Source organism: Ricinus communis, chromosome 2, assembly GCF_019578655.1.
Source record: "Ricinus communis isolate WT05 ecotype wild-type chromosome 2, ASM1957865v1, whole genome shotgun sequence".
NCBI lineage: Eukaryota > Viridiplantae > Streptophyta > Magnoliopsida > Malpighiales > Euphorbiaceae > Ricinus > Ricinus communis.
In genome coordinates this window covers 2,740,763-2,766,283 of record NC_063257.1, presented here as the reverse complement: position 1 = coordinate 2,766,283, position 25,521 = coordinate 2,740,763, and the positions used below count along the sequence as shown (strand labels likewise).

The window sequence follows — 25,521 nt, the reverse complement described above, 5'->3', positions numbered from 1 at the left end:
ATTAAATATGACATTGGTATCACTTGACAACAAATAATGACTATTTCTTTTAGTATATCAAATGATGTTATATATATTTAAATAAATATATGCATATGTTAATTATCATATTTTATCTGTTTATTTAGAAACGACTTTTTATATAGGAATTAATTATAAAAGGTAATTCACCTTAAAGTAGATAATTTTAACTACTTTTTAATCTTTCTTTCATTTAATATATCATATGATATTATATTGAATAATCCGATTTATTATTTTATGAGCCATAAGACCTAAGAAAGATATCTTTTTATTATTATTGATCAATTACTATAGCTTTAGTAATCAGTGAATATATTTATAAAAAAACTTACGACGCTTATTAATATTATTATTACAGATTTGCTATTATATATATTTTTTTTAAATTAAGTTTTAAATATTCGAGAGTTGAATAAGTAGACATCAAGTAAAAATGTTTAATTAAAAAAATCATCAAACACAAAAAGAAGCAAAGTCAACTACGAGAATCAACATGAATATTGGTTATAAAAAGAGAAAAAAAATAAAAGAAGAAGAAGAAGAAGAAACTAGTAAGGCTACAAAAAAAACAGAGTTGGTTTCATGGACTATAGAAGAAGAAGGACGATTGTGATGAACTTATGAGATTTAATAGTTTATTTGTGACAAGAAGGAAGGGTTAAAAAGAAAGAGAAAAAGGAGTAAGGTGATTCAATTCCATTGCGGTCCTATTGCTACAGAAGAGGTCGGATTTCCCACTGAATTTGGATGGAGATGGGTTCTCCATTGGGTGAATCAGGTTTTACCATCCTACCCTCTAGGGTAAAATTGGGAAATTTTAATTTTATATTGGTACACTAGCAAAACCAAACAAGCTTCTTCTGTGGAACACATTTCGGAGGTGGGTGATGTATGGAAATTTGACCCAAAGAATATAATAATGATAATAAAAGGGCAGGCCAGGTAGGAAATTAAAAGCGCGTGGGGTAGCATCCTTGGAAGAAACTTAAATGGAAAGTGGGGAAGAGAAATAGTAGCATGTGGGTCTGTGACCCTGGTGTCGCCGAACACCCCAGCCAATCTGACACTTCTTTCTCTGTTGTATACTAGTATAAGATTACTCTTCCCCTTATTAATATTCTTCTTCCTTCTTATTCCTCACAGTCACAGCAACCAATTCTAATCCCCCAAGCCCCTCTCATTTTTGTTAGCCCTGTTCGCACGTGTACAGCTCGATATTTATTGGCCATTCCTTACGTGCGTGCCAAAGACTACTTTGAAAATAGGTAGTACCGCTATACTTATGCTCTCTACACCCTTATTTTAATTTAGACAATATAAGAGTCTTTGCCCTTCCTTACAAATTTGGGGTCCGACACCTGTTTGACTGGACTAGAGCTGGCAATAGTAGTGGTCGGTTTAGGGCAAGAGGTAAGGTTGTGCTGGAACTGCAACCCTACTTTTCCATTTGTCATTTCTTATTGTTAATTACACTGCTATTTGCATAATCTTTAATTAATTGGTTTTCATGTCTCACGTACATGCAGATTAGTCAAACCAATTTATCTATATTTATCGATACCATTAGCTATTAATTTAAACCGATTTACTAATCAAAGATTAGGCCATTTCGTTTTCTGCAAGTGCATTTTTGTTTTTCTGCTTAACTAAATTAAGTAACATGAGGCATTGAGCTTATTATTTTGGTTCAATGATCAGAGGGTTAAACTCAATTAATACTTTCCCAAAAGAAAATAGAAAACAAAAGAAATGGTGCAGCACTAGCACTAGCTCAGCAGCTATGACAGGGATATTAATTTGGCCTGCCAGTCAATCCTCGTTCATGGTATAAAAGGGCAATATTTTAATTCAAGCAAAAGCTATTTAAACTCATTATTAAAAGAATGTAATCAAATAAACGACAAAACAAAAATAATAAAGGAGTTAAAAGGAATTTAAATGAGTCGCAATCTATGAACGTAGATAGATTGCGATAGCTAGAAAGATAGAGAAAAAGAAAAGCAAAAGAAAAAGAAAAAGAGGAGAGGAAAGAAAAAAAAAAAGAAAAAAAAAGAAAAGAAAGGAAAAGGCACTCACTATATCTCATTGAACAGTAAGTAGCCTTTTTGTTAACTCGAATCCCAGCCATTCTCTTCCACCATTATATCTATCCCTCTGCAACTTCCTTTTATATTTTCATTCTCCAATAGAAAAGAAAGGGAAATTAATTGAACAGAGCCATATACAATTCTCTCTTCCTCTCCTCTCGAAAGAAAGAAAATGCCTCTGATCCATCTGCATCGATCTTTGAATACATAACTTCCCCCTTTTCACTAACTTTCTACTTAAACTATCATCCCCAGAAAACCTCTGTTACTTTCTCCTTTCTTGCATTTTTTAATATATATATATAGAATCTGGTTAGTATTCTCTGCAATTCTTTCACCTCTAGTGAAATATTTATATTTCTTTCTTTCCTTTCTGATCTCTCCTAGCTATATCTATTAACCCTAGATTGATCCTACTGAAAAGAGCCTCTCCTTTTTTTCTTTAGTCTTTACTCTACTTATTCTCTCTCTCTCTCTCAACGCCCATGCAAATCATAAGGCACTCATGATATAATCATATAATCACAACTCCTTCGCTTTTGATCAGCTCTAGCGCTTCCTTCAATGTTCTAGCCCATTTCTTGGCTTTCTATTCTATTCTACTTTCCCTCTTTGTCTCTTCATTTCCCTTTCCTTTTAACTTTCTCATTCTTTCTCTTTTAATTAATAGTAATACTGCTTACAAGTCTGACTAACTAAATTAATTAGACATCTCCATCGTTGATCGATCCTCATGTTCTCTAGCTCCAACCTGATGATGAGAACTGCATCATCTTTGCCTGATCTTTCTTTGCAGATCAGCCCACCATTAGCCTCTGATTGTGAAGCTAATGAAATGGGTACAAATTATAATGGAGGAATAACATGGAAAGCACTTTACTGTGACAGGAGCTCAACTACTGATTCTGGTAGCAGTGGAAGTGATTTAAGCCATGAAAATGGTACCTTAAACCAAGAAAGGAGCTATAATAATAATCTTGGTCCTAGTGAGCCCACTTTGAGCTTAGGGTTTGAAATGGCAGATATGACTACTCCTCCAGCACTGCAACTACCAAGAAATCTTAATCATCATCATCACCATCAACCTCAAATCTACGGCCGCGAGTTCAAGAGAAATGGAAGAATGATTGGTGGAGTGAAAAGAAGCATCAGGGCTCCTAGAATGAGATGGACCACAACTCTTCATGCCCATTTTGTTCATGCTGTCCAGCTTCTCGGAGGCCATGAGAGTAATAACATTTTCTTACATTCACCTAATTTAATATGTCTAGTATTTTCCTTTTTGACAAATTAAGGATCAGAAGCTTAGAAACTTTTCTCTCTGCAAATGCAAACTGCAGGAGCAACACCAAAATCAGTGTTAGAGTTGATGAATGTGAAGGATCTAACCCTAGCTCACGTGAAGAGTCACTTGCAGGTGGGGTTACTGTGTACAATCTGCAATGTTTTGAAATTATGTGAATGGATGTACAATTTTCAATATTCCCATTGTAGTTTTTGCACTTTTATCGTCGTTTTTCTATACGCACCTATTCTATATATTGCCATGTCTCATTTGTAGTGGGGGTGAAGAACAAGAGGTAAGGACAAAAGGGTATCTAGCTATCTAGAGGGGTAATCTTAGCAATGTGGACTTTTTGTTCTCACATTTCGTTTACTTGTGGTGTTCATGCAGATGTATAGAACAGTGAAGAGCACTGACAAAGGAACAGGTAAATTAGACTGTTCTTCATTTCCAAGAACTGTAAACACAATTTTTCCCTCTTCCATCTCTTTGTTTGATATATATAGCTAGAGAGGTTGGTGATTCAAGTATGACCCAGAAACACTATCATTTGAAATTACTGTTTTCATACCAAATTAAAAATAATTGGAATTGGACGGACTTGAAGTGAATAATTAGTTTGGTGTCTGATAAAGCAAGACCATAACTAACGGCTCTCTATATGATATTATTTCAGGTCAAGGCCAGACAGATATGGGTTTGAAGCAAAGAGCAGGGATTGTTGATGTAGATGCAGGAGTATCTGCTGGAAAAGCTGATGCCAACCCTTGTTGTTCTCTCAACCCACCACCACCACCAACACCAACAACACCACTACCAAGCGTCCAAAAAACCCAAATAAGGTTATTGCTTAACTTCTCTTGCCTAACCTTTCTATCCTTATTTGCTTTGTTTTCTTATACTCTTCATCTTTTAAAAATGCAAATAACTGATTTGGATTTTAATGAATGCAATAAACCAAGGCACACATACATGCACGAAAATACACAAATGCTTGGGTCTAACATGTTCTGTCTTTGATTAATCGGTTCTTTTATTAGCTAGTAAATAGTAAGCACATAGATAATTTTTTTTTTTTGTTACGGTAAGTACATAGATCTTAGTGAACTTCGCCTAGGGTTTCTAGGCACTCAGTGGTAAATAATTTACGTGAACTTTTGCATATTAATAATATAATAACAAGTTCTTCCATGTCCGTTGGATTGTTTAGTGTCTTGATCCCAATGCATGCTAAAAGTCAAGGCTGGTCCAAATCTCGATGCTATTTTTTATCTTCAATTTTATTTTAATCTAATGAGTAATCGGGTTTCTTTCTACACTTCACACAACATCAAGTAGTCATTTCTTTAGTTGTTTAAGCCATTAATGTTTGGCTGGATTTTGTTGGATTATACCTGTGGACAGTCAACAAAAAACCAAAAGATCGAGTTTTCTCATCAACTTAATTTATTTCCTTTTTGAATTTCTATGAAGATGCCAAGTTTCATCAATCTTGAATGCTTATGTGAGCACTCATAATTTTATGCTGCAGAATGGATGCATGCGTTTTGCAATATATTCAATTACATCTCTTAATGGATTACAAGTTTGTTCCCATGTTTCTTGGTTCTTACTATACTATTTTTTTTTTTTCTATACAAGAAAAGGAAAAGGTTTCTGATTACTTAACATGCTATCCACTGCCATAGACATGTTTTATACTATCTTAATTTGTACGAACTCGGTATTACCAAGTTGGCCTGATTTTTACAATATATCAAAGAACTGTGAGACAGTGCATTTGAATTCTACCATTAATTTCATTTGGTACTTCGGAAATTTTCAGAGGAAACTTGTGGCTGTTAAAACTCCTGAATCGCTAAGTATGAATCTGACTATTGTTAGCCTAAGGATCAATTAACCCAACACTTCCATAGTCTGAAATTGAACTTGTGTACATTATAGTCCATGCCAGTAATCTTTATCCATCAACATCTTTCAACAACTACCTAAGTATGCATGATCAACGTTCAAAAAAAATGTCATATAATCGATGATCAGTAGTTGATATCACTGTTAGTAATACTTGTCTCCAGTATTGATTTCTTGGTAATCTTGTGAACAGAGGTTCTTGGTCATCATCAATGGAGACAAGGGACATAAATATATCAAACTCTGAGGCATTAATATACTCTCATTTCAGTGCACATGACACAAAGGTATAATTTTGTCGTGAAAAATAAGATCAAACATGTTCATTATTTTCTATTAACTAATGAACATATCTATAGATATATAGTCTTTTTGTTACACTCATGAGCATACTTTTATATCCCTGTGATTAATTATTATTATGGTAATGTTTTATTAGGAGAACGGACCCATGGCAGACCTCCACATGTCTGATAGAGTGAAGGAGAGCTTGGATTCTAGCAGTTTGTCATCTACAGATATGTTGGTTAATCTAGAGTTTACACTTGGAAGACCAAGTTGGCAAATGGACTATGCTGAATCATCAAATGAGTTGACCCTTCTCAAGTGCTAAATCACTAACTAATTCAATATTTTGTCTAATCTTCTTTTTCGGGTGAACGTGCATGGACAAAAATATGGAATATATTTTCATGCATCTGTTCCATGTTCATGGAATTTTGTCTAAAAAGAAGTGGAAAAAGAATGGTAACTTTATTGTATGAAATATATGCTGGACTGAAGGAACTGCCAAGGTACGCATGGTAGGTGAAACCGTCATGATCAAGAGACAGCTTTGAAAAGAAAAATTATGAAAATAACTAATAATTCAGCAATTGTCATGATGATAAACTTGGGCCAGGGACTGCAGTGTCCTTGCAGAGGGTCCGGATTAATTCATGAACAAGTGGGTCAAGGTTATAATATGAAAAATCTTGGATGATTAGTTGCAAATCTCAATCAATTGCTCTGTACGTGTATACGTTCTTGCAGGAACTTCTTCTTGATCATAGAAATTATTGTCTTTTTGTCTGCCTTAACTTAATTGAAGTTATTTGAAGAGCGCATATGTATTTATATATATAATATGATAAATATTGACAATGGATACATATAGTACCTTGCATTATATAACGTTGCCTCGTGTTTCATGAGCTAATAGTATTACAACGCATGCATGTTTGACCTTTGGAAAGTAAGAGTAGAAGAAGAAAAATAGTGAGTGTTTGCAGGATCCTATAGCATTTGTCTGTCATGACCATCTCTAATTTCGAATGCTGGAAACTGTTTGAAAACAGAACTACTGTTACAGTACTGTTATTCTGGGGGAAATTAGTTAGGCACTGCAGTAGTATTTTCTTTTAAAACAAACTAAAACTGGGGACTCGAGAGCTTCAAAATCCCAGGCTACTCATCGTCGACCGAGCCATAGGTAATTCTTAACTCAAACGAAATTTATTTAGAACATGATGTAATTTGGTACCTGACATGATATGTTATAGATGCACGACGATTGATGCATTAATTGTCGATATACAGTGTGGAGTGTTGTATGTTGGCCTGGTTGATGGCTGACGATTACAGATGCAAGAAAGCTGAAAACTTGGTGTGCTGTTACCATGTCCATACGCATGGTGCATGTCATCGTGTTTGATTTTGACTGGAAAAGGCTTATACGTGGTAGCTTGGAGTTAAAAAAGAACTCAGAATCTTCAATATTTGTTAAGCCAAGTGATAAGCAATTTGAACTCTACTTAAATGACACATGAATATAAGTGTCATCTTGGACATTTGGACAGACGGGGGAGAAGAGAATAAGATGATGAGATGGAGTGTGACGATGGAAAAAGATTAAAAAAAGAAAAGCAAAAGGGCTCCACAAGCCCAGAAAAATCAAGAGCGATGAAACCTTTTTAAAAATATCAGGCCCAACTTTAAGCGGTTTCAGCGCTGCAAAACAATTAACAACATTTAAAAAAACGCAAAGTAGGTTGCACCGTTGCAGGGCGGTGCGGCAGCAACAAATGCCAATCAATCATATAACCGAAGAAGAAGAAGAACAAGAAGAAGAAGAACGAGAAGGAAAAAAAAAAAGGAAAAAAAAAAATTGTTAGTATGAGAAAAGCAATGATAGTTGGTTGTCCGTTGCGTAAAATATAATTGGAGCAGCAGAGCACCAAGAAAATTCAAACCCCTAATGAGCCCCATAAAAAATATTTCAGGTTGAAAACTATCTTTCCACATTGTCCATCATTACATGATATCTTGCATTAGATTTTGAGACAAAATGTGCATCTGTCTCTTTCTCACGCTATAATCCCCTTTGTCCCACTTTTCCCACTATTCTCCCCCTTCTTTTCCCCCCTTTTTTATCCATTACGTTACACTCTTCAGCTCATAACCTGTTTTGGACTATAACTGCATGCCTTAACTTAGTGGCATTATCCGGAAGTTCCGTGAGAAGAATGGAAAAATAATAGCAACTGCAGAAAAACATAAGAAAGTTAACAGGGACCCAAAATAAATCTATGAAGATTTTAGAAGATAAAGTTTTAAATATCAGTGGGCTGGAGTAGTTGCCTCCATTTGGCTCTAAATAGCAATTCTAGTTGCACTGTGCATATTCTTTAGATTGGGTTTATTGCAGCTCTAATTACTTACGAAAATTAACACTTGGATTGAAACTGCCGGAATTTCTTTAATGGCAGTGGCGGTCCCAAAAAATTGCAATTTTCTGTGTCAAACCAGGCCATAAGTAACAGTGTTCACATTTTGTACTTGAACTATCAGATTAGCTGCTTGATTAGTCTTAGATTTTTTTCATGAAAAAACTCAAATTAGATCCTTTGACTTCTCAACAGAGCTTTTCTTTTGCCTATTCTTTTTAATCCTTTCCTTTCCTCTGCATGCGGAAGACAGGATATTTTTGGGTTTTATTATTCAATAATTTGCTTGTTCTGTAGCAATTTAATCTGATGTGATGATCTTGGTTCGTTTTCTTGTAACTCTCTTCTATTTGATCTGAGTGTATATGGTGGATTGGAGGAGTAATATACTTCAGCAATCTAACAAGTTATTCTTTCATAAGATCTTTCAGTGGGCGGATAATCCTGCTAGCTCTCATGCAGCCCTGTATATACATTGGAACTGGATGATGAATGAAATGGAATATAAAATTTGCTATGAATTGTCGTCATGCAGTTGGTCAGCAGCACTAAATGATATTTTATATTAAAACACTGTGAGATGCAAATATTATTTCCAAGTATCAATTTCAGAAGCAATCCACTGAGAATAATATATAATTAGAAGTAGGATAGGAAATTCCATGATTCAGAGACATATTTCTGAAATCTTTCTGACATCTATATTATATTATGTACGAGAGCAATTGAGCATATACTGGATGCTGTGGCCCTTGCCTGAAATCGTAAGACTTGGGTATGTTTCATGCTTAAGTTTGTTAAACTGTTGATGAAGTAGGCTTATAAATTGAGTAGGAGTATAGTTTCATTCATGCATATATCCTAACCAATTATGGATTCTTTACTTCAATTAACTACAATTGCTGTGTTTTTCTCATTCATCATTCTCTGCAGTGCATGGCTTCGAGGGACAAAGCGAAGCAGAGGCAGCAATGTCAGAGAGGCTCCTGAACCAGCTGGTGCGTGGCCAATTATTGGCCACCTTCGCGTATTAGGTGGTGCTGATAAGCTTCTTCACAAGACACTCGGATTAATGGCTGATAAGTATGGGCCGGCATTCAATATCCGGATAGGCAGTCATCGAGCCTTTGTGATTGCCAGTAAGGAATTGGCAAAGGAATGCTTGACCACAAATGACAAAGCTGTTGCTTCTCGTCCCACTACAGCAGCCACAGAGCGCATGTGCTATAACCATGCCATGTTTGGTTTTGCACCCTATAGCTCTCACTGGCGTGAGATGCGAAAGATAGTAATGTTCGAACTTCTTTCTAACAGGAGACTTGAGATGGTTAAAAACGTTCAGGCTTCTGAAGTTGATATAGGGTTAAGGAAGCTTTATAATCTGTGGGCCGATAATGGTTGCCTTCCAGTGCTTGTTGAACTTAAACAGTGGTTTCAGGATGTAACATTTAACGTGATTGTTAGAATGGTGGCTGGAAAGCGTTATGCTGGTTCCTCTGATGACTATGAGGCAAGACTCTGCCAGAAGGCAATTTCTCAATTCTATCACTTAATGGGAATCTTTGTAGTTTCAGATGCACTTCCGTTTTTATGGTGGCTGGATCTGGAAGGGCACAAGAAAGCAATGAAGGAGACTGCCAAGGACCTTGATACTGTACTTGCAGGTTGGCTGGAAGAGCATCTCCAAAGGAGAGTTCCAGGAGAGGTCAAGACCGAGGTTGAACAGGATTTCATTGATGTAATGTTGTCACTTGAGGAGAAAGGAAACCTGTCAGGTTTTCTTTATGATGCAGATATTAGTATCAAGGCTACATGTCTGGTATGCTCAATACTTGAGAGAGCTAACAGTTCTTAGACTATATGGTATTTTACAAGTAAACGTATATAAATATATATAAGTATATATTCCAGCACGTTGTAGAAAGCTTAAAGTTTCCGATTTAGGCACCGTATAAACATATTTTACATATTATTTGACTCTTCAGGTCGTACTTAACGCATTTTACTTTTAAAAGAAAGCATGAGGCTCTAGTAACGCCAGTATGTTGTTTACACGAATCTTACTCCTTTAAGTTCTTAAATGCAGGCTCTAATCGCTGGTGCCAGTGGCACCACAACAACCACACTAATATGGGCCATCTCATTGCTTCTGAATAATCAAGCAGCACTGAAAAAGGCACAAGAAGAACTGGACCAGCATATCGGCACTGAACGTCAAGTTGATGAATCAGACCTTAAGAACCTAGTGTACCTTCAAGCAATAATCAAGGAAACCCTCCGCCTATATCCTGTTGCACCCCTCATACCCCGGGAATTCATGGAAGATTGCACAATAGGTGGTTATCATGTAGCAGCTGGTACTCGCTTATTAATAAATGTATGGAAGATTCATAGGGATCCGAGGTTTTGGACAAATCCATTAGCTTTCGAGCCAGGGAGATTTCTGACAAGCCATGCTGATATTGATGTCAGAGGTCAACACTTTGAGCTCATTCCTTTTGGCTCAGGTAGGCGGTCTTGCCCAGGTGCACCATTTGGGCTCCATGCTCTTCACCTGGCACTTGCCAGGTTCCTTCATGCATTTGATCTGGCAACCCCAATGGATCAGCCAATTGATATGAGTGAGATGCCAGGCACACATGTACCAAAAGCTACGCCTTTAGAGGTTCTTGTTTCCCCTCGTCTCCCTGCAAAACTCTATCGCTGTGCTGAAGTATGAAGTTTGGATATCTAATAACAAAGGATGAGTTCTGAAGGTGATTTAACAGTCCCTTTATGGAGGTGTTGGAAGTATAAATTTAAATATTAATTATATGTATGCAAGAGTCTTTATTATATTAATATATAAAGAGCCATAAGTTATGTAAGTTTAAAAGAGTGTAGAAATTTAAGAGTTTATGATTATATATATGTGTGTAATCTTACTTTGAAAGTGAGGATGTGAGTTAATATATCGACCACTTTGATAATAAGATATAAGGTTATAATTTCCTTCACTGATTTTATCAACAAAGTGGTACAGAGCTTTGGCAGTTAAAAAGAAAAAAAAAAAAAAATTATCCATTGAAAGTGTTCCTCCAAATTTGTGGAAAGAAAACTTGTTGTGAGGCTATTTGGAAGGCATTAGTCAAAAGGAAAAGGAGATGAGAAAAATCTTTGAAATGAAAGCGGTGCGCTGTGAAAAAAAGTAAAAGTATCAGAGTGTCTGCAATAGTCTGATCAAATTATAAAAATTTGTTTGTTGTTATATGCGGTTTAAGAAACGAAACAAGTAGTTGAAGGAAAAATACTTAAAAAATTACAAATATTAATTATAATTATAAAAGAGTTTTTATTATCAGTATGTGAAGAGTTACAAGTATATCTGTAGAATCTAGTTTGTTCAATGGAAATTGAAATGGATATTTATAAATTACAGATTCCTTTTGCAAAAGGTTAGGCCTAATGAATTACTGCACTTGCATAGGACATTTAGGCATAACACAAGTTAAAATTATCAAACTACACTTTATTCTCACTGTTGCTGTGTTTACATTGTTGAATCATATAATTCAGATGACTAATGCCTTCTTTGGATGTCTTTATTGTTCTGTGTTTCGCTGTTCCTTTTTTGTTAGTTTATCAGAGAAGATAATTAATGTTTGTCTATGAAAGTATTGTTGGACATAGAATCTCGAGTGCCGGAAGTATAAAACATAAACTGACATACATGTGAAGTAGATTGGGATTTAGCTGGCTTTTTGGTAAACCAAATTATTCTTAAAATAATTTCTATCAAAACAAAATTAATAATTTAATATAAATTGTTTTATTTTGTAATAAAAATATTAGATAGGATATATCTTTATGTATTTCATATTTTAAAATTTTTAAGTAAAGGTTAAGAAATATATTATGTTTATTTATTTTATCAATATATATATATATATATATATATATATATGTTTATTTATTTATTATAAAAGAATTTTTTTCTGTAGGTAAATTTTTCTATTTTTTTTAACGTTTTTTATGAGCTTTTCTACTTCATAGTTTATGCAATTGGGTTTTGATTATCATTAAACTTTGAGTTCAGGAAACACCACCTCGATATAATTTTTGTTATTTGTTTCTGTTTTTCCTTTTATCTTTTCTGTAAACTGTTGACCAAATCTATCAGGCACATTTGTTCCATTACCATATCATATGCAGTAGCAATTGGATTAGAATAGGTGGTTATGGTAGTTATTTTGGTTTACATGTTAAATTCTGTATAATTTGAGCTTAAAGCATTACAATAAAAAAGTACTTTGCTTAATTTTAGGTTCTTTTAACATGATAAAAATGTTAAAAATGTTCTTCTTGAGTCCAAAGTCCTAAAAAACATTTGATATGTTCCCCTTAGTTTTTGGTCCTTCTCTTCCTTACTGCGACATGTAACAATGAATAGAGATATTTTCTATCTTTTCCTTGGTTACCTGAATTGCAGCTTTTGTCAAGCATTTAGCAAAATGGATGCTTGATGCAGCAAGTGAAATGTTTAATGTGGAAGCTATGACTAAGCTCAGTGGCATTTTTCTTTGCATCTTCGTCCTGTTTGAACGAAGTGCTTGCATCCCAGGTAAGCTGCCTATGTTGGGTTATTCTCAATTTGTTTAAGTAGTAACTGAATTTTCCTTTCTATATTCCGTCAGCTTCTAAATTAATTAACAATTTGCTAATATATTATTCTTGGGACTCGGTCACCAACACATGCTACCATTTCGTCAGTGATTTTGGGATTTGTTATGCTGAAGCAAACTGATAGGATACGATACATATAGTTTTCTTGCATTCTGATTCTGTCATCTGTTGCAGCAATGACCTTGGTCATGTTCATGGTCTAACACTGGTTGGTGACTCTAAATATTCTGTTAAAACGTTGAAAGATGCAAGCATTAATTTCAAGTGCTAGCGTCAGAGTTGCACAAGTGTAGGGATTAACTAAAAATGTCAAATAATTATATCATTAAGATATTTGAAACATATCTTGTATCAATTTCTATATATTTTATTTGTGTATGCATATACGGGGAAGACATGGCCCTTGCCAGTACGCATTAGACTTTGGTATGCTTCACGCTGAATTTTGTTCAAATGTTGTTGCAGTAGGCTTATAAATTGACTGGGATTTCAATCCGCTGTGTGCAAATCTCTAAACCAACTATGGATTCTTCTCTCCAATTGACTGCAATTGCTGTCATAATTTCATTCATCTTCGTATGCAGCACATGGCTTCGAGGGAAAAAGAAAAGCGTAGGTAGCAAGAGCAGAGAGGCTCCTGAACCAGCTGGCGCATGGCCAATCATTGGCCACCTCCACCTATTAGGCGGTGCTGATAAGCTTCTTCACCGGACACTGGGTTCTTTGGCTGATAAGTATGGGCCAGCATTCAATATTCGCATAGGCAGTCATCGCGCCCTTGTGGTTGCCAGTAAGGAATTGGCAAAGGAATGCTTCACCATCAATGATAAAACTCTTGCTTCTCGTTCCACTACAGCAGCCACAAAGCACATGTGCTATGACCATGCAGTTTTTGGTTTTGCACCCTACAGCTCCCACTGGCGTGAGATGCGTAAGATAGTAATGCTCGAACTTCTTTCAAACAGGAGACTTGAGATGGTCAAGCATGTCCAGGCTTCTGAAGTTGATTTGGGGATAAGAAAGCTATATAATCTGTGGGCTCAAAATAGATGCCTTCCAGTAATAGTCGAACTTAAACAATTTTTTGAGGATCTAACACTTGATGTGATAGTTAGAGTGGTGGCTGGAAAGCGTTATACAGGTTCCTCTGATGATGATGAGGCAAGACAGTACCAGAAAGCCATTTCTCAATTCTTTCACTTGATGGGCATATTTGTGGTTTCAGATGCCCTTCCATTTCTACGATGGTTGGACTTAGAGGGGCATGAGAAGGCAATGAAAAAGACAGCCAAGGACCTGGATGCTGTACTTGCAGGTTGGTTGGATGAGCATCGCCGAAGGAGAGTCTCAGGAGAGGTCAAGTCTGAGGGTGACCAGGATTTCATTGATGTGATGTTGTCACTTGAAGAGAAAGGTCACCTTTCAGGTTTCCAATATGATGCAGATACTAGTATCAAGTCTACTTGTCTGGTATGCCCAACGTACTATGTATGCCTCTGTATAATTGGTAGATTTGAATCTTACCCAAGGTTTTTTTAACTATTTTGTTAAAATTTCTATTTCCTCTTTTCTTTTCTATTTCTGGATCCCAGGCTCTTATTGCTGGTGCCAGTGACACTACAACAACCACGCTAGTATGGGCCATCTCATTGCTTCTAAATAATCAACTGGCACTAAAGAACGCTAAAGAAGAGTTAGAAAAACATATTGGGACTGAACGTCAAGTTGATGAATCAGACCTGAAAAACCTTGTGTATCTTCAAGCTGTGATCAAGGAAACCCTCCGCCTATACCCTGTTGCTCCCCTTATACCCCGTGAATTTGTGGAAGATTGTAGAGTAGGTGGTTATCATGTACCAGCCGGCACTCGCTTGTTAGTAAATGTATGGAAGATCCAAAGGGATCCTATGTTGTGGACAAAGGCGTCAGCTTTCCAGCCAGAGAGATTTCTTACAAGCCATGCTGATATTGATGTCAGAGGTCATCACTTTGAGCTCCTTCCTTTTGGCTCAGGTAGACGATCATGTCCTGGTGCGTCATTTGCACTCCATGCTCTTCACCTTACACTTGCTAGGTTCCTTCATGCGTTTGATGTCGCAACCCCAATGGATCAGCCTGTTGACATGACTGAGCGATCAGGAACCACATTACCAAAAGCAACCCCGTTAGAGGTTCTTCTTTCCCCACGTCTCCCTGCAAAACTCTACAGCTGCTGAAGTTTGAAATTGGGAGACTTAATAAGAGTACATTATGAATTTTAAAGGTGATTTAAACTGAGTATGCTACTATGTACTCTGTTATAAACTGCTTTTGTAGTCTACCATCTGATGCTGTATCGTTAGTTATGATCTATATACTATGAAATCAAAAGACATATAATTACATATTTAAATCTCAATCTGGTTTATTAAAGAGAATCAACATATACGAGATCCCTTTCATTTTCTTTTTCTTTCTTTGTCTACTATCATAAACTCTTGGAAATCCTGACACTGGAACAAGTTAACTTGGGCTCACTAAACACGTTCAAATTAACATGAAACCCACGGATAAGTGCTAGCACTTGGCATGTCCCGTACTTGAACAAAAAGCTCCACTGGTATTGAGTTGTAAGCATTGCCAATCTGGAGGCTTCCAAGAAATTAACATTTCCTTTCGATTTTTACTCCCATTGCCGTCTTCTTTCTTTCCAATCTCGTTGAGCATTCTCTCCTTCCACAAGTTAGTAATTCTTCCATCTCCAGAATTTCCATATTGTAAGACCAAACATAACAGACCAATTTAACTATGAAGTTCAAGAATGAAGCTCATGTGGAAGAAGAAAATATAAACTGATATTAATGAGCTGAGATTATCAACCCCAAGTTGACTTAGAATTTGGTTTTTCTATAATTGCTAGGCTCAGTTTATATGTTTTCGCCTGTTCAAACCGATAAATGATTGATACGTATTCGTTAGTTGAAAATAATAAAATATGTGTCAATTATCCAATACAAAAATATAAAATAATTAGTTGTGGTATATACACCCAGCCTACCTAAGAATTTCTTAATTGCTTAGGTGTAAAGGAGATTCTTACAATAAATTATTAGGTAGATCCGTTGTATTCTTCATTAGGTGTATTAATTGTATTAGTGGTTTATAATTATAGGTGGTTAATGGTAATAAATAAACCAACCACTGCAATTATTACACCTAATAAAAAATATTATGTGTCATTGTATAATTGGTTTAGTCTATGGATAGTATATGATAGACCGAGTCCACTTAATAATTTCTTTTTATCTAGGCTTGATGTATACACCACAACTAATAGGAGAGTAACACGTATATATGAATGTTTTAAATTTTGATATTAAATGATTAATACATATATTATTATTTAAAATTAACAAATATATGTCAATTATCTATAAGTTTAGTGTGTAAGCGTCTGTTGTAAAAAATTTCTAGCAAAAATTGTCAAATAAAAGTTCAAAAATTACTTAGAATGAAATAGATCATTAGAAACGAAGTGAAATAAACAAAAAAAGCAAATGAAGGGGGGGGGCGGGGAAGACGACAGCTTTCATAACATATGAACAATAAGAACTCGCATTCTTATTGAGACTAGAACTCATAGGGAAGAAAATAGATTTATGGATGGAATCAAATATGCAGTATTTACAGACAAAATTATTCGGTTGATGGAGAAAAACCAATATACTAATAAATTCTTTAATGAAAATAGATTATCTTTCCATTCATTGCAAAACTTCCATGATCCCTTTCCGAACCAAATATGAATATTTCGATTCATTTGGCTCTCACACTCAATTACTTATGGTATGGGGAGAAACATGATTATCCGTCGTTAGTCAATAATGTGGGTTGGCTTGGATTACTTAGTGTTGCGTGCCTAGGAGGGTAGCGCTCTTGGGGAGTGAACCAGAAAAGTTTGGATAGAGCCGGATCTAAATGTTGGCTAATTGTCCACTCTTTCCAAATGTGATTTCTATGTTATGTATGGCCGTGCCTAAGGGCATATCAGTTGAAATAGATTCTTCTATTTGATCAATCAAAATCTCTTTCCAAACTGTACAAGCTTCTTCCAAAGCATACGGCTTTCTAAGTGTAGATGATGATATCTATACATATAGATTTTATATATCGTAAAATGAAAAAAAGTACAAACTAATTCCTATAGATGTCTATTTGCCGGGCTGTCTACCTAAACCGAAGGCGGTTATAGATACTATAACAAAACTTCGTAAAAAACTATCTCGAGAAATTTATGAAGATCGAATTAGGTCTCAATCCGAGAATCAGTGTCTTACTACCAATCACAAGTTTTATTACAGATGTATGATCATTACTCTTCAACCGGATTATTTTATTCCACCTCTTAGAAAGAAAAGAACTTAAATCAAAATATGTGTCCGGATAGTTCAAAATGTCAATAGGTCTTCCAATCGATGAAGACGTGTCGGTGCACTATTTCGCGGTGGGAATTCTAACTTTCCATGAATTTCTTATTTCAAAGAAAAGAAAACAAATTATATTAGAAAAAAAAAAGAATAACAATGAAGATGAGAAAGAAGAAGATTGAGAAAAAATGAAAAGAGACAAGTCGCTTTTTATCTTTGGCTTGTTTTCTCCCTTTTTAACCTTAGTTTTTTTTTTTAATCTTTATCTTTATCTTTTTTTTATATATTTTAATTTATTTTGTATTAAATAAAATAAATATACAATTATACCTCTCTGAATTGATATTTTAACAATCAATAATTTTTAATGTTTAGTAAATTTCTTAGAACTATTCCTATTTTATAGGATTAATTCAAATTGTTGGAATTTAATAAATTAATCTTTTTTTTTTTGTAAAATACATTTCTTTCTTAATTCAAGAAATTTCGCTTTACTTATTAATATAAAAAATAAAATTTAAAATTAAAGAAATAATTTGAGAAAAGCAATTTCATATAGACTCTGTGTGACACATGATCCGAAAACAATACACAGTTACTGACAAAGACCCATACATGCGAATGGCTAAAATTTTGGATGGAAGGGAGGGTGGCTTTAGTAGCTAGCCTGTAAAGATACTTCACATTTTTTGTTTTCTTCTTTTGGTCAGTTTCTAAGTTTTTTCTTTCTTTAGTTTTTGGTATTGTCTTCTAGTTTTGGACATCCCTCAACGACGAAAATTTGATGTATCATCAATTAGCAGAGTGGATCGTGTTTGAAAACGCGCAGACATGGGTGGCTAATCCACCTCAGCCTCAGGAGCTATTTAATGTTGTCAATCCTGATCTTAGTTTTTGCTTTTTAATGAATTTATTTTATGTGAAATAGGCTGATAGGAGTCGCCACTCTCCGTGCTACTCCACTGCACACATATTCAACTTAACGTATTAGAATTTTGCACTCTATTTGGACCGCAATTTCAATTCCATTTGTTGTAATTACTTGTACGCAAGACTTCAATTTCACATAAGAAGACACCTCAATTATTAGGGGACAAGTTGCGGTTGATATTTAGGGATTTGTGTTTCTCCCACATTGTTAAATTATTAATTTTTGAGGAGTATTTCTCCCACGTTGCTAAGTTAACAATCTTGAGGTATCTTCCAAGCCTATATAATAGAGGCCTCACCTTGTTATTCAATCATCCCAAAAATAAGAGAAAAATATTAGAGAGTTAAGCAATTATTTTTCTCCTATTATAAAGAGAGAATTTTAATGTTTTCTCCTTTATAAATAGAAAGTTTGTAACTTCTATTATTTTCTTATAGTAAAATTCTTCTATCCTTGCCTGTGGTTTTTACCCTAATTTGTTTAGGGATTTTTCACGTAAATCTGTGTGTTCTATTGTGTATTTTATCTTATTTCATCTTTATTTTCTCAAATTATTAACTGTGATTTTGCTCTATCAGGTTCATATTTTTCTATAATTGGTATCAGAGCCTGGTTGGTAAGAAATTCCTTAAAATTCTGTGATTGCAGCTCAGTCTGATCTTTCACATCAAAAAAGGATTTTGAGGTTTCTTTGGTGCAAAAGAGCTTGTGTGGAGTAGTAAGAATACTTACAATTTAGGGAAGGTTCTGTCTAAGGAGTTTGGTATTTAAGAGGTTCGCTTGTGACCCTCCAGTCTTTCCTGGGAACTTACCTAGTGAGTTGTGTTCATTACTGCAGTTCATTTTACAAGCTAAAAGGCACTGTTTGTGATAGAAGCAATTGCGGCAAAATTTGAGATTGAAAAGTTCAACAGGAGTAATTTCTCACTGTGGAAATTAAAGATAAAGGCTGTATTGAGAAAAGACAATTGTCTTGCGGCTATCAGTGAACGACCGACAACACTCACAGATGATAATAAGTGGAACGAGATGGATGGGAATGCTATTGCAAACCTTCATCTGGCACTTGCAGATGGGATCTTATCCAGTATAGAAGAAAAGAAAACGGCAAAGGAGATTTGGGACCACCTCACTAGACTGTACGAAGCCAAGTCATTACACAACAAAATTTTCCTTAAGAGGAAACTTTACACATTAAGAATATCAGAATCTACTTCAGTGACAAAGCACCTTAATGTTTTGAATACTCTATTTTCTCAACTCACATCTTTGGGCTATAAAATAAAGTCACAAGAATGTGCAGAACTTCTACTCCAAAGTCTACCTGATTCGTATGATCAACTCATCATCAGTTTGACAAATAATGTTACCGAAATTCTAGTCTTTGATGATATAACAGCCGCTATTCTTGAAGAAGAAAATCGGCGAAGGAACAAGGAAGACAAGCAGGCAGGTTCACAACAGGTGGAAGCCTTGATGGTGATGAGAGGGAGATCAACAGAACGTGGTCCAAATGAGAGTCACAATCATGGTAGATCAAAATCAAAAAGTAAGAAGAATTATAAATGCTACCATTGTGGTAAGAAAGGTCACCTGAAGAGGGATTGTTGGAGTCTGAAGAATTCCAATCCTCAAGGGAATGTGGCATGCACTTCGGATGATGGAAATGTATTGTGCTGTGAAGCAGCAATATCAACTGAGAGCAGGAAGAGATTTGCTGATGTATGGCTTCTTGACTCAGGAGCAACTTATCACATGACCTCTCGAAGAGAATGGTTCCATCATTATGAACCTATCTTAGGAGGATCTGTGTATAGTTGTGAAGATAATGTCTTAAAAATCATAGGCATTGGAACTATCAGGTTGAAGATGCACGACGGTACAGTCCGCACTATTCAAGGAGTGCGACATGTGGAAGGTCTAAAGAAGAATTTGTTATCTCTGAGACAGCTGGATGATCTTAATTGCATCATCAAAGTTCATAAAGGAATCATGAAGATTAGCCGAGGAGCGCTTGTAATTATGAAAGGAGAAAAAATTGCTGCTAATTTGTATATGTTTTTAGGAGAGACTGTGCATGAAGCAGAAGCATTTGTTGCTTCAAGTAGTTCGAGCGAGAGATCTGCAATAGTGTGACATCAGAAGCTTGGACATATGTCTGAACAAGGCATGAAGGTTCTTGCTGAGGAAAATCTACTTCCTGGTCTCACAAAGGTGTCATTACCCTTTTGTGAGCATTGCATAACGAGTAAGCAGCATCGATTACAGTTCAATACATCCAATTCTAGAAGCAAGGATGTTCTAGAATTAGTTCACTCTGATGTATGGCAAGCACCAGTTTCATCACTAGGAGGAGCTAAGTACTTTATGTCCTTCATCGATGATTACTCCAGGAGATGTTGGGTGTATACTATCAAGAGCAAGAGAGATGTATTTGCAGTTTTCAAAACTTACAAATCACGGGTTGAACTTGATTTAGGCAATAAGATCAAGTGTTTGAGGACAAATAATGGAGGAGAATACACAGGTAATGAATTTGATAGCTTTTGTAAGCAAGAAGGCATTAAGAGGCAGTTCACTACGCCATACACTCCTCAGCAAAATGGAGTGGCAGAGTGGATGAACAGAACTCTGTTAGAAAGAACTAGAGTAATGTTGGGAGCTGCAGGCCTGAATAAGGCATTTTGGGCTAAGGCAGTTAACACCGCTTATTATGTGATTAACCGGTCTCCATCTACAACAATTGATCAAAAGACACCAATGGAGATGTGGACTGGAAAACCAGTTGATTATTCAAACCTCCATATATTTGGAAGTCCTGTGTATGTGATGTATAATACCCAAGAAACTACAAAGCTGGATCCAAAATCCAGGAAGTATTTGTTCTTAGGATATGCTGATAGTGTGAAGGGGTATCGCTTGTGGGATCCCACTGCCCACAAGGTTATAATCAGCAGGGATGTAATCTTCTTAGAAGATAAATTAAAGGGAGAAGATGATAGCACTAAGAGGAAGAACCAGTCGAGTTTGAAGAAGATTCTTTTGAAGCAGCACCAGAGCACGAAGAGGAAGAACCAGTCGAGTTTGAAGAGCCAGCCGAGTTTGAAGAGTCAGAACTTGGAAAGAGAAAACGTATAAAATATACACCAACCTGGCAAAAAGATTATGATATAGGCAGCAATGTCGCATACTGTCTTCTAACTAAGGAAAGGGAGCCATCAACTCTCCAAGAAGCAATGAGCAGTTCAGATGCATCTCAGTGGATGACAACAATGCAAGAAGAGATGGAAGCTCTACATAAGAACAAGACTTGGGAGCTTGTGCCACTACCACAAGGAAGAAAGGCCATTGGCAACAAATGGGTCTTTAAGATCAAAAGAAATAGTGATGATCAAGTGGAGCGGTTTCGTGCAAGAATGGTGGTGAAAGGATATGCTCAGAAGGAGGGGATTGACTTCAATGAAATATTTTCCCCTATGGTTCGATTAACAACTGTTCGAGTAGTCTTGGCGATATGTGCTACATTTGACTTACATCTAGAGCAGCTAGATGTGAAAACAGCTTTTCTTCATGGAGATCTTAAGGAAGAAATTTATATGTTCCAGCCAAAAGGTTTTGAAGAAAAAGGAAAGTGGAACTTGGTTTGTAGGTTGAACAAATCTTTATACGGTTTAAAGTAGGCGCCGAGGTGTTGGTATAAGAGATTTGATTCCTTCATCATGAGCCTTGGATACAAAAGACTTAATGCAGACCCTTGTGCATATTTCAAGAGGTTTGGTAAAAGTGATTTTATTATCTTACTGTTGTATGTAGATGACATGTTGGTAGCAGGCCCTAACAAAGATCATATTGAAGAACTAAAGGCACAGTTGGCTAGAGAATTTGAAATGAAGGACTTTGGACCAGCAAACAAGATTCTAGGAATGCAAATTCACCGAGACAGAAACAATAGGAAGATTTGGCTTTCTCAGAAAAATTATTTGAAGAAAGTCTTGCGACGCTTTAATATGGAAGATTGTAAGTCAATTTCTACCCCACTTCTTGTTAGTTTCAAATTATCCTCCAGTATGAGTCCTAGCAGTGAAGAAGGAAGGATGGAAATGTCTCGAGTACCGTATGCATCAGTAGTGGGGAGTTTAATATTCGCGATGATTTGTACACGACTAGACATTACACATGCAGTAGGAGTAGTAAGTCGGTACATGGCGAATCCTGGCAGAGAGCATTGGAATGCTGTAAAGAGGATTCTAAGATATGTTAAGGGAACCTCAGATGTTGCATTGTGTTATGGAGGATCAGACTTTATTATCAGAGGATATGTTGACTCAGATTATGTAGGTGATCTTGATAAAAACAAATCTACTACAGGGTATGTGTTCACACTTCAGTGCGAAACTACGATCGGTTGTGGCGACATCAACAACAAAAGCAGAATATGTAGCAGCTACACAAGCTAGTAAGGAAGCAATATGGTTGAAAATGATGATGGAGGAACTCGGGTACGAACAAGAGCATATTCCTCTGTTCTGTGACAGTCAGAGTGCCTTGCATCTCGCAAGGAATCCAACTTTTCATTCAAAGTCAAAGCACATACGAGTCCAGTATCACTTCGTTCGTGAAAAAGTGGAAGAGGGCACTGTGGATATGCAAAAAATTCATACTAAAGACAACCTAGCAGATTTTTTGACGAAGGCAGTTAACACTGATAAATTTATTTGGTGTCAATCCTCTAGTGGCCTAATAAAAGTATAAGCAGCATGGAAAGGCAAGGAAGAAAAGACAGTGTGAAGATCTGACTGATCCTCAATCAAATCTTCATGTGGGAGATTGTTGATATTTAGGGATTTGTGTCTCTCCCACATTGTTAAGTTATTAATTTTTGAGGAGTATTTCTCCCACATTAACTAAGTTAACAATCTTGAGGTACCTTCCAAGCCTATATAATAGAGGCCTCACCTTGTTATTCAATCATCCAAAAAATAAGAGAAAAATATTAGAGAGTTAAGCAATTATTTTTCTCCTATTATAAAAAGAGAATTTTAATGTTTTCTCCTTTATAAATAGAGAGTTTGTAACTCCTATTATTTTCTTATAGTAAAATTCTTTTATCCTTGCCTGTGGTTTTTACCCTAATTTGTTTAGGAGTTTTCCACGTAAATCTGTGTTCTATTATGTATTTTGTCTTACTTCATCTTTATTTTCTCAAATTATTAGCTGTGATTTTGCTCTATCAGGTTCATATTTTTCTACAGTTGCTAGACGTGTTCGTATCCGAAGTGGTCCGAGAATAGAATAGAGAGCAATTTCCGACGATGTGTCGTCTTTGGCGTTGCCCCAATCCCACTGTTTTTGAAGCCGATCCCTTAGGGCTCACAAACATGAGGGGTCCAAGTAGTCCACCACTGCAGAGGGCCATTAGACAAAAACAGACTGCTTTTTAGATAATCTCTACCCATATGTACTTGATCAAGAACGCAGCAAAAGTTTCTTCAGCCCAATACCTGCAGTTAATCATGTTGCACTTGACCTGTTAATCTACTAAATTCTCATACCTATCCAGGCTCGTGTCGTAATCGAAATATGGATCTTAATCTTCAATTGATTGCTATTTGTGGGTTCATTTGGACTTTTCTCTACTTTGCATTGCTTAGCAGGAGAAGAATTACCACAAGAAGCAACGGTAAGAAAGCACCTGAACCAGCTGGCGCATGGCCAATCATCGGCCATCTTCATCTATTAGGTGGTTCTGATCAGCTGCTTCACCATACACTTGGTATGATGGCTGATAAGTATGGCCCAGCCTTTAAGCTGCCCTGCTTTTGTGGTTGCTAGTAAAGAAGTGGCAAAAGAGTGCCTCACCATTAATGACAGAGCTTTTTCATCTAAGCCCACCACCGCAGCCATAAAGCACGTGTTATGACCATGCGTTGTTTGGTTTTGCACCATATAGCTCCCACTGGCGTGCGATGCGAAAGATAGTAACCTTGGAACTTCTTTCAAACTGCCGACTGGAGATGGTCAAGCATGTTCAAGCTTCTGAAGTTGATTTGGGAATAAGAAAGCTATATAGTCTTTGGGCTGAAAATAAAGACCACAGGTGCTTGTCGAACTTAAACAATGGTTTACAGATCTGACACTTAACGTGGTTGTTAGGATAGTGGCTGGAAAATGTTTTTCTGGTGGCTCAGATGATGGTGAGGCCAGATGGTGCCAAAAGACTATTGCTGCGTTCTTTCACATGATGGGCATCTTTGTGGTTTCAGATGCACTTCCATTCCTACGTTGGTTAGATCTGCAGGGGCACGAGAGGGCAATGAAGAAGACAGCCAAGGACATGGATGCTATACTTGAAGGTTGGCTGGGTGAGCATCACCGAGAGAACGCTTCAGGAATGTTTAAGGCTGAGGCTAAGCAGGACTTCATGGATGTAATGTTGTTGCTTGAGGAGGAAGGACGACTCTCTGGTTTTCCTTATGATGAAAATACAAGTATCAAGGCTACTTGTCTGGCATGCCAACTCAATAGGCTTTCCTAATTTTGAACTCTTTTAACTTTTCTGTTAAGCTAATGTTACATGGTCTGTACTTTTATCTTTATTTATAGGAATTTGTACATTTGATAAACTTACACCTCTTGATTACAGCCTCTAATATATATTGGATAAGAAAGAAATTCTGAGTCTTCTTGCAAGCTTCCTGCAGGCTATTTTTGCTGGTGGCAGTGACACCACTGCAATAATGCTGACATGGGCAATCTCATTGCTTCTGAATAATCACTTTGCACTGAGAAAAGCACAAGAAGAATTAGACCTTCATGTAGATGTTGAACGTCAAGTGGAGGAATCAGACATCAAAAACCTGGTGTATCTTCAAGCTATAGTCAAGGAAACCCTCCGTCTATACCCCGTAGTACCGCTGTCAGGACCCCGAGAATCCCTAGAAGATTGCAGTGTAGCTGGCTATCATGCTCCAGCTAGAACTCGCTTGATAGTAAATGTATGGAAGATTCAAAGGGATCCGAGGTTGTGGAAAGATCCAACAACCTTCCAACCAGAGAGATATCTCACAACCCATGTGGATATTGATGTCAGAGGTCAACATTTTGAACTTATTCCTTTCGGTTCTGGTAGACGATCATGTCCAGGTGCATCATTTGCACTCTGTGCCCTTCATTTCTCCTCCAGTCGTTTGATTTGGCGACCCCCATGGATCAGCCTGTTGACATGACTGAGGGACCAGGAGTAATTACACCAAAAGCAAGCCCATTAGAAGTTCTTCTTTCCCCTCGTCTTCATGCCAGATTCTATTGCTGATAAATTATTATAGCTAGAGTTGCTAATAATCTTGGAATGGGAATTAGTCTTAATGAGAGGAGGGAGAACAGTAACACAAATTTGTAGCGAAACTATTAGAAGAATCAATAACAAACTGTGGTTAATTTGTGTCTCTTATCTTTTCAGGATTGATGTTATACTCAATATTACAAGCTTGCATTTTACTTGTATATTGAA

The 25,521-nt window shown here is 36.4% G+C and overlaps 3 protein-coding genes and 1 pseudogene across 3 annotated transcripts; all 4 read left to right on the top strand.

Moving 5' to 3' along the window:
- The first annotated feature begins 1,613 nt into the window (after positions 1–1,613).
- On the top strand, positions 1,614–6,089 carry LOC8260895 (probable transcription factor KAN4). Its single transcript, XM_002510250.4, has 6 exons — positions 1,614–3,340; positions 3,452–3,528; positions 3,787–3,823; positions 4,073–4,238; positions 5,501–5,594; positions 5,747–6,089. The coding sequence occupies exons 1-6, from the start codon at positions 2,845–2,847 to the stop codon at positions 5,918–5,920; spliced, it is 1,044 nt and encodes a 347-aa protein (XP_002510296.2). The 5' UTR covers positions 1,614–2,844; the 3' UTR covers positions 5,921–6,089.
- Positions 6,090–8,650: 2,561 nt separating this feature from the next.
- Positions 8,651–11,222, top strand: LOC8260896 (xanthotoxin 5-hydroxylase CYP82C4). Its single transcript, XM_025156744.2, has 3 exons — positions 8,651–8,787; positions 8,946–9,831; positions 10,099–11,222. Exons 1-3 carry the CDS (start codon positions 8,675–8,677, stop codon positions 10,729–10,731), a joined length of 1,632 nt encoding a protein of 543 aa, XP_025012512.2. The 5' UTR covers positions 8,651–8,674; the 3' UTR covers positions 10,732–11,222.
- Positions 11,223–13,183: 1,961 nt separating this feature from the next.
- LOC8260897 (xanthotoxin 5-hydroxylase CYP82C4) lies at positions 13,184–15,060 on the top strand. Its single transcript, XM_002510252.3, has 2 exons — positions 13,184–14,144; positions 14,267–15,060. Exons 1-2 carry the CDS (start codon positions 13,197–13,199, stop codon positions 14,888–14,890), a joined length of 1,572 nt encoding a protein of 523 aa, XP_002510298.2. The 5' UTR covers positions 13,184–13,196; the 3' UTR covers positions 14,891–15,060.
- Positions 15,061–23,212: 8,152 nt separating this feature from the next.
- LOC8260898 lies at positions 23,213–25,469 on the top strand (annotated as a pseudogene).
- The last annotated feature ends 52 nt before the right edge of the window (positions 25,470–25,521 follow it).